The 9,024-nt window shown below is 39.3% G+C and overlaps 1 protein-coding gene across 1 annotated transcript; it reads left to right on the top strand.

Annotated features, from left to right (window-relative positions):
* Positions 1–2,600: 2,600 nt before the first annotated feature.
* On the top strand, positions 2,601–8,673 carry LOC104412001 (claudin-17-like; the record flags this gene model as incomplete). Its single annotated transcript, XM_010022581.1, has 2 exons — positions 2,601–3,130; positions 8,551–8,673. Coding segments are annotated over exons 1-2 (653 nt in total), but the record flags the coding sequence as incomplete, so codon positions are not given.
* Between the last annotated feature and the right edge of the window lie 351 nt (positions 8,674–9,024).

The raw sequence follows: 9,024 nt of genomic DNA, 5'->3' as shown, positions 1-9,024 counted from the left end.
TATTGGTAGGGTTTCTTGATTTTTTAAATAAACCTATGTCCTGTAACTCGTTTGTATCTCTGAAATTTATGTTTAGGTTTCAAATCTGCCATTTACTAGTTTTCTTTTCCTGCTTCCTTCTCCTCAGTCTTCAATAACAAGAACATCCTGCCACTGGACCATACGTGCCACAGTGTAGCCTGGGTGTTCCTCTCTAATGCCTACATGTACATTGGATGTCACTCACCATAGGTACTACTTCAGATTAAAGATCAAAAAATCACTCAACCATTTAACGCTCTCTGGAAATATTATTACACAACCAGCATATGACGCATTTTAATAGTACTTCTGTGAGCAGTTTATCTTCTATAAAAACCATGCCCTGACTATCACAAAGTGTAATTTTATGCATGACCTCAATGGCTGAACCTCCAAGAGTCCTGTAAGAACAGAATTATTTCAGAGCAATCCTGCTAGATAAGGCAGTCAGATAAATAGGTTCAGGGTATTAGGCGTGATCTGTTCTCCAGCTGTGTGTACCTTCAAGAGCTGGCTGCCTGAAAATGTTGCACAGATCTTTTCTGTTGAAAAAACAACATTCAAATGCTAGTTTTGAGAGGGCTTTTCCATAATAAGTTGATTTCTTTTTTCAAGTTAAAATAACAAATAAAAAAACAGTTTTGAAGGTTCAGAGGTAAAAAAGCCCGATAGGATAAATGGAGACTGTACTCAGGTTAAATAGCGCAGGTCTTGTATGCAGTCTTCTTCTAAGGGAGCAGTCTCCTGCCACAGAAAGGAGTTTCTTTCAGACAGGTAACCATCTGTGAGTTCTGATTTCATCTCTATCACCTCCTTCTTCATGGTATCAAGCAAGTGTCTTCACTTTTCTACATCATGGGATTCTTTTTATATCTGCAGAAGAGTGATGCAATATTCATCTCCCTATAAGAACAAATCTGATAATGTATTTAGTTTCTAAAGGTCACATTTTACATTTTAGCTGAAGACAGTTTTATTCTCCAGATTCCTGCTAGAAGACTTGAAGGCAGAAATGACTTGCCCAGATGCCTTGGGAGTATTTTCCACATGTACATGTTACATTATACCATATAACTTGCATTATCAGGCACTCCTTCCTTATAGTTAGGAACTGCAGGAAGGAGAAGATTTTGTGGGCTGTGGGTGGTTTAGATGGGCAATTCATTTTTCATAGGCTTTAGCTTTTGCTTTGAATATGTTGTGTAGCTACCTAAGGCTGTAACTAAATTAATACCATCAAAAGAAATGTCTGATATTTCCAAACACACAGAGCCCACAACACTACAACCCACAAGCAATCGAAGAATATGTCTTTCTTTGACAGCGCTTCTACAGGTCTTTGTGGCATTTAGGGGTCAAAGCTTTTTTATTTTACTAGCCCCATTGGTTCAAAGAGCTGGAGTAACCAGAAATACATCCATTTCAACAACACCCAGGAGTTGTCATCATACACTAATGTCTCAAAGTAGAGAGAAGGAAGTACAAAAGCCATAATGCAGCAGTTTTTCCTAACTTGCCCAAGGCAAACCAGTCTTTGGCGTGCATTTTTGTCCAGGCTTGTAGCAATTTGTGCAGTCTGAGAGACATGCCTGTGGAAGGGATCCCTGACTTCTTTCAAGCTCCATTGTACGCTGAAAGAAAAACTCATCCTTTTCATATTAGACAATTGCCCCCAACCCTTCCTAATGTTACTTGGAGAAGACTATTAGTATGGAACGTAATGAGAACACTATCCTTCTAATTGGGAGAGAGCCTCATAGAGGATTATTTCCTAACAGAAATCTTACTTGTGGATGCAAAAGCAGAAGCTGTGAAACTCTGCCAACTATTTTCTTTGTCGTCCTTGTGAATTATGCAGCTGGTAAAGCTTTGATGTTGATTGGAATACTTGACTTTCCTGTACCTGCCTAATATCATGATTATACTTTTGTATTTGATCAAAATGAGGAATCTACATTAAAGAGCAACACCAAGTACCTCCTAGCTTGATTTAAAAAAAAAAACCCAGATGTTTTTGCAGGGCTGTAGCACTTAGAAAGTAAGTCCCACTCCAAGTTCAAGTTTAGCTTTTGTCATAAGAACAACTGCAATGTCCTATTTTACATAATATTGTAACAGATGGAAGTTCAGACTTTCTGTACTAAATTTCAACATAGCTGCAAATTCGCAGTTAAGAAATTATTAGCCCTGCAATTAGGTACCTTTAGTTGAATCTCTGACACTTACTTAATTATAGCAGCACTACAGACACACTATGAGAAGCAGTAAAATCAACTATGACACACCCCTCCTAATTTCCCATTGGATGGAAACTTGTTAGGCTTGATGGGTAGGCACTGTAGTCAGAAGGGATTTAAAAGCAAATAAATATTGGGTACTTCTAGCCAGTCAGAAATGGATTTCCACCTGTCTGAACCTCAGACTGAAGCAAGCTGCTTTTAAAGAACCCTAAGATCCTGCCGTATGAGGAAACCACTGGAGAAAATATTCCCTTCCATACTTCATATTTCTTCTATAAAAAAGTGACTTTGGAAGACCTTCTAGGCCACCTTGCTTGAGGTGTCTTTTTCAGAAGAAGCATGGCTTACTTTATGTTACAAATCACTGGTCTAATACTTGGAGGTATCGGCATGGTTGGGACTTTGGCAGCCACATTTATGCCGCAGTGGAGAGTTTCTGCCCACATTGATGCAAATATTGTGGTGTTTGAGACCATCTGGGAAGGACTGTGGATGGACTGTGTCAGTCAGCTGGGCATCAGGCTGCAGTGCAAATTCTATGACTCTATCCTGGCTCTTCCCCCACCCTTGGAGGCATTCAGAGCCCTCATGTGCACTGCAGCCGTCCTGTCAATTATTTCCTTTTTGTTGGCCATTGTTGGTGTGAAGTACACTCGCAGGAACAAGCACATCAGTATCTTCATATTGGCAGCTGGACTTTCCTTCCTACTGACAGGTATCCTTGTTCTGATCCCCGTGTCCTGGAGTGGAAGTAACATCATTCGTGACTTCTATGATCCAAAAGTTCCTACACCACTGAAACGAGAGCTAGGAGCTGCTCTATATGTGGGATGGGTGAGCAGTGCACTTCTCATCATTGCAGGAGCAATGTACTCTATCTTCTGGTGCTGGGCTGATACATCCTTAAAATCCAAGTATCCATTGCTTTCCTGTCACAGACTGCACAAACCTAACGTTGCAGGAGGGACATGCACAAGCGTGCATGCCTATGTATAGTTGCTACATGTGATCTTTCTGCTTAGTATGTCTATTATGTACTGATTGACTTCAGTGTCTAATTAAACTGTGAACTGTAATGGAGGGGCAATTTTGTTCATTTGCTGTTTACTATTGCCATACATATCTGCTCTCTGCCATGAATACAGGACGTGTTATTACATGACCATTATGTTAGAGCACAGTCAGAGGAAAAATCTCACTATTTTATGGGAATAAAGAATGCCATGGGAACAGCAGCAGCCAGGAGTCTCTCAGACAAGACAAACAACATATGGTTGGACTGGAAGGCAGACAGCTGCTGTGCAATAGCACCATTGCCCTCGCCTAAACTCATGATGTGTAAAGAGAGCAGTGCATTCTACTCTGAGGTAAAGTCTTCATAAGGACTGCTTTAGGACAGTGGTAAGCAGAATGGAGTTGGCAGCATGGCTGAAACAGCTGCCGAATGAATGGAGAAGCTGCCAGCGATCTAACTTCCAATATCGGCACACAAATGATCATGCTTTCCCATGAGAGGCCTCTGTGATTGGCTATGGATTTCATTGATGCTTTTGGAGTTGATGTATCCTTGTTATCTCTTCTTCACGGCACAGAATCTAGCTCATGAAATAATAAAGTTTTTAATCATTTTGCCAGATTTTGCTATGAATGTGTTATCTTTCTGCTGCTTGCTCTGTCTCATTTTTATGGCTTCTCCTGTTCTATAGGTAGCATCTACTCTTCTATAAAATTCAGGATAGACCATCTGTCTTTATGCACTTTAAAGCACTGTGCTAATGTAAAGCATAATTAAACAAGCGAGGCAATGTGAATGTGTAATCCCCACTTGCCCGTTGGAGGAACAAGTGTTCCTGCCTATATCTTCCATCACACCCACAAAAGCCAAGCCCTGATGATGTTCTGGCTGCTTTGTGTTCACAAGACTTATTTGAACATGTAGACTGAGCAGCCTGATGCCTGTCTATCCACTGTGCAGAATCCAGTAGTATTTGCAGCCATGCATTTATTTTTCACAGCTGAAAACTTGGACCTGCTTTTAACAGTGTGCATGTCACAACATTGATAAGTGACCAAAAAGGGCTAATTCAGAACATTTTTTCTGGTTCTTTACACAGTACTAATGTATCGTTTCATTGATAATTTCATGACATAGATATTCAGTTTGATTCTTTTCTGTGTCTGTGACTTGTATCTGTTAAAAAAAGGGTGTAATGACTTGTTGAATAGAGCCTCTGTATGTTCATTTGACTGTTCAATTGCAAGCAGAACATGGAAAGGTGCATTTAGTTAGATAAACCTTTTATTAACCTGACTTCAGATGAATCTAAATGAAACAGTGCCATTGAACACAGATACCCATTACATATATTAACTAATGTGCCTTTACATCTAAGACAACAAGCTTAGATATTTTAGTGGGAATTTTCTAGTCACCATAAAACAGGTTTGATGTATTCTGCTCATCACTTAAGCAGTCAAATCTGCACTTACTAATTCCAGGTAAGCCTTTAAGAGAACATTTTAAAGTAGGATTTCTAGTACTAAAACATATATTTTTTAAGTAAGTCTGTCACAGCAGCTGTCATTGGGTTGGACAGCTCACTTCAGAGGAGTCACTCTGTTGACTTTGGCAATAATTTATACTACCCTGAGGACCTCCTCCTATTATTTTATTGTATTAATGTCCTATAATACATATTTTGTTTAATAAGAAATTATTTGGTAAGTAAGTCAGAATTGCACTTTTTGGATTCATTTAGCTATGACATTTGTGATTAACAAAGCAGACAATGAAGACATTTGCAATGCAAACTTGATACATATTTATATATAGGTAATGGATTTAAATGCTGACATATTCAGTGTAATGCAACTTTATGCAGATATAAGTGCTTAAGAAGTAATTAAGTACAGTTTTCTATAAAAATAATTAAAGGATCCAGAATGCCTTCACTATCAATGGGTTCATCTAGAAATCAAATTTGAACTAGGTGTGTCCTTTTTACACTAGTAACTTTATTTTCAAAGAGTTGGAAGATAAAGCTGCTTTATTTGAGCATTTAACATGAATTTCAAAGAAAACTTAAGCTTTTTACATCTAACATGAACATCTGATGGCTGCATATTCTTCCATTTCTCTCTTCAACAGTTGATCAAAGGATGAGTTCAAACAAAATCTCTAAGCTCAGCCACCCTTGTGCTTGCATGGGGGTTTGGAAGCTGTCTGTGATTCCAAACACAAAGAATCATAGAATCATAGAATGGTTTGGGTTGGAAGGGACCTTCAAAGGTTTAGCCCAACCCCTCTGCAATGAGCAGGGACATCATCTAGATCAGGGTGCTCAGAACCACATCCAGCCTGGCCTTGAATGTCTCCAGGGATGGTGCATCCACCACCTCTCTGGGCAACCCATTCCAGTATTTTACCACTCTCACTGTAAAAAATTTCTTTCTCCTGTTCAGCCTGAATCTCTGCTCTTTCAGATTAAAACCATCACCCCTTATCCTACCGCAACAGGCCCTGGTGAAAAGTCTCTCTCCATCTTTCTTATATGCCCCTTTTAAATACTGAAATGCCACAATAAGGTCTTCCTGGAGTCTTCTCTTCTCCAGGCTGAACAATCCCAATTCTCTCAGCCTTTCCTCACAGGAGAGGTATAGCTAGGCTGAGCTGCTCTTGGGATGTCTGGGATTTTATTGGCACAAATGTCAATTTCTGGTGATGTAATTTAGCACTTCAGACTCACCCAAATATGTTTCAGTCTGTGACATTAAAATTTGTGAATCTAATGCAGAAACAGATTTCTCATAAGAAGATAATCTGCAAGACTGTGGTTAACCTTCTCCCTTTAAACAGCACAGAACAATTATTCCTTTATTGTGGATTCTGGTGGGGAAAACCCCACAAAGATGATTACTAGATATTTTACCTCTGTATGCGAGGAATGCATTTGGCTGAGTAAACTGTATGGGTGCATTTGTGTCTACTAAGGGAGACAAAGATTTTTCTTCTTCCTTTTCCCCTATTCAAAACCCGTGATGCTCAGAACTGACTAGTTGGAAACTGCAGTTTGGAAGTGTAAGTAAAAAAATAAAGTTTTAAGGACTTTAATGAAAAACTGCGGTTGAGCTTTGAAAATAAATTGCTGTTCATGACTTTTCTGTGGGTGACAGGAAGAGCTCATCTTTAGGCGAGTGATGGAGGAGCTTACACAGATCTCTACTGCCCAAGGCTGCACCTTCTACGCCCAGTCTGCTGCTGCAGGAGTCCCTGTCCCATCTGGATTATATGCACATAGACCTGTCTATGTCTAGGTCTCAGGTTACCCCAACTGTCTAAGGTGACTCTTGGAGCTTATTTAGTTGGTTTGACATGTCCTTCCTGAGTGAGACGGGTGAGGACAGGATGCTAAGAAACATGTGTAATGCAGCAAAGACATCTGGGGAAAGGAACACCTCTATGCACACTATGTGACGGATGACCAAGAGGAAGCAGGGTGTACATAATTGTTACTGACTATACTTTTCTCTCAGAAGGAAAGGCCTGGTGTGGGTGTCATCTGATGTGGGTGGGCCAGGGATTACTGAAACATTGTGTTGGGTTTTCCTGTGCTGGAACTCTGCTTTCATTGAGGAGTGGAGGCTGTAACCTTGCTTTAGTGATGGTATGTTCACATTCCTTGAGGCACAACTGCCAGGAAATTCAGTCCTGCTGTATTTGTTAACAACAACTGATTAAATATTGTGGTTAAATATCTAGTTTAATACTCTGATGTTATCATATACTTTAATATTTCGTGCTTGCAGGACAAAATTACTTTGGAAATAGATGTGAATAGCTGAGATTTTGCTATATATGTGAAATAAATGTTCAAACCCTTCAGTTTGTTTTGGTCTTTTTTTTAATGATTGTATCACTGTTTCTTTTTTATATTAAAGTGAATAAATGCATTTCCCCATTGCCAGGAAAAAACAGCTTCAGTATTTTTATAATGTCCTTTTCTGATTCAGTCTTGGTTTTTACATTATGCTTTGAGCTTTGCTAGATAATAAACAAAGTAGGTCTGATTCCTTGGGAAATAAAATACACAAAACTGATTCAGTGCTGACTTCCAAGATTTGCATATAAGAAGTTTCCTGAAGCAAATCAATATTTCAAAAGCTGGTCCCAAAATGTGTATTCATCTCTGAGATGAAAAGAAAAGATTCCAGAGCAAATGATCCACCACTAAGATGCAGCCAAGGGAATATATCGATGGCAAAAATAATAGCTTAGCAAAACATTTCATTATAACAATAAGAATAATCAGGCAGATTTTGAGACAAATAAATGAATCCAGTCATCAGTCTTGATACGCAGACACGAAGGTCTATGTGAGGGACATTAAGACTAAATGAGTTTATGTTAAAAAAGTTACAGGTTTTCTGCAAATCAGTGTGAGGGCTCATAAAGTCAGAAATGGGAGCTTGATTGTGTCCTTCTGACTGTAACCATCCTTCTGAAAAAGGCACCGGAGGTCTTTCCAGGGGAGTTCTATGTCATCTTTGAAAACTGGGGCAGAGTTGACCCACCAAATAAACTATTCCTTTCCTTTGTGTCTGGTATGGAAAAGCTCTCTGACTTATACAATTTGCTTTCCCAGTTGAGTCTCAGAGTCTGAGACTAACTTGACATTTTTTGATTGCTTTAGAAAACAAAGAGCAAAAGAAAACAAGAAATACCCTGATAAGGTATATTCAGCTGAAAAGGTCTGTGCCAGTACTTCTTGTGTTCAGTTGCCACTCACAGAAAATGTTCCAGCTGTCAGTGAGGACAAACAAAATATATTCAAAAGCACAAAGATTTTGCTTTTAGCAGCAAGGAACAGAACTGGCTAGGGAAAGGGTTGTGACAGCAGTATTAACAAGCTATGTACACCGGCAGTCTGCAATCAGAGTTTGTTCAGTTCCAGAGATCAGAATGGACTGAAACCACTGTGTCTTCAGTGACAATATAGCCAACTGCATAATTTTTTAAACAGTTAAAGGAAAAAGAAAAAACACTACATGGAACTCAGCTGTCTGTTCCAGAAGAAAAGCAGAAAAAAAAAGGTTACTTGAGATTCTCATCCCTACACTTCCAGCCCTTTAAAATGAACGAGTTAATTTTACCATTAAGCTTTTTATTCTTTTATCTAGTCATTTACTTGTGCCTCCACAAAGGCTTTTCACTTTAATGTGTCATCACCTCAATGGTGTGAAATTCTGAGGCATTATAGAACTTTACCATGTTTTTACTTTCTGTTACCAGCCAGTTCAGTGAGCCCAACAGCATGTGTGTGCTGGTGCAGAGACTCTGTATCAAAGCGACGTTGCTCTCCAAAGCACCTCCTTCATATGGGCCCTGCATACCAGGACAACTTTTGCTGGTAAGGTAAGTTTTAAGAAGTAGTGTAATTTTAATGAAGAATTCTGGATCTGTGTCTTACCCAGGAGAGCTCTCTGCTTGAGCTTTAATGATTGCTGCAGTGACAAGAGAAACAAAGCTAGAGAATGTGGTTGCAGCTGTCTGCTCTGAAGAGGGAATTGGCAGAATTACCCCAAGATGTTTGAACTAGTTATTGTTCATCCTAACACATGTACACTTCCCTTGCCCAAGTAATTTCCAGGCTAACCCTACCTGTGTACCTATCACTAGAGACCAATTTAGCATGCGGTTCCCCTCAGCATTCCTTTATTTTTTTAATTAAACATCACTCTTCATTTAAACAAACAGAAAGAGCTC

Source organism: Nestor notabilis, unplaced genomic scaffold (assembly GCF_000696875.1).
Source record: "Nestor notabilis isolate BGI_N333 unplaced genomic scaffold, ASM69687v1 scaffold1049, whole genome shotgun sequence".
Lineage (NCBI taxonomy): Eukaryota > Metazoa > Chordata > Aves > Psittaciformes > Psittacidae > Nestor > Nestor notabilis.
This window is presented reverse-complemented; position numbering and strand designations above follow the sequence as displayed.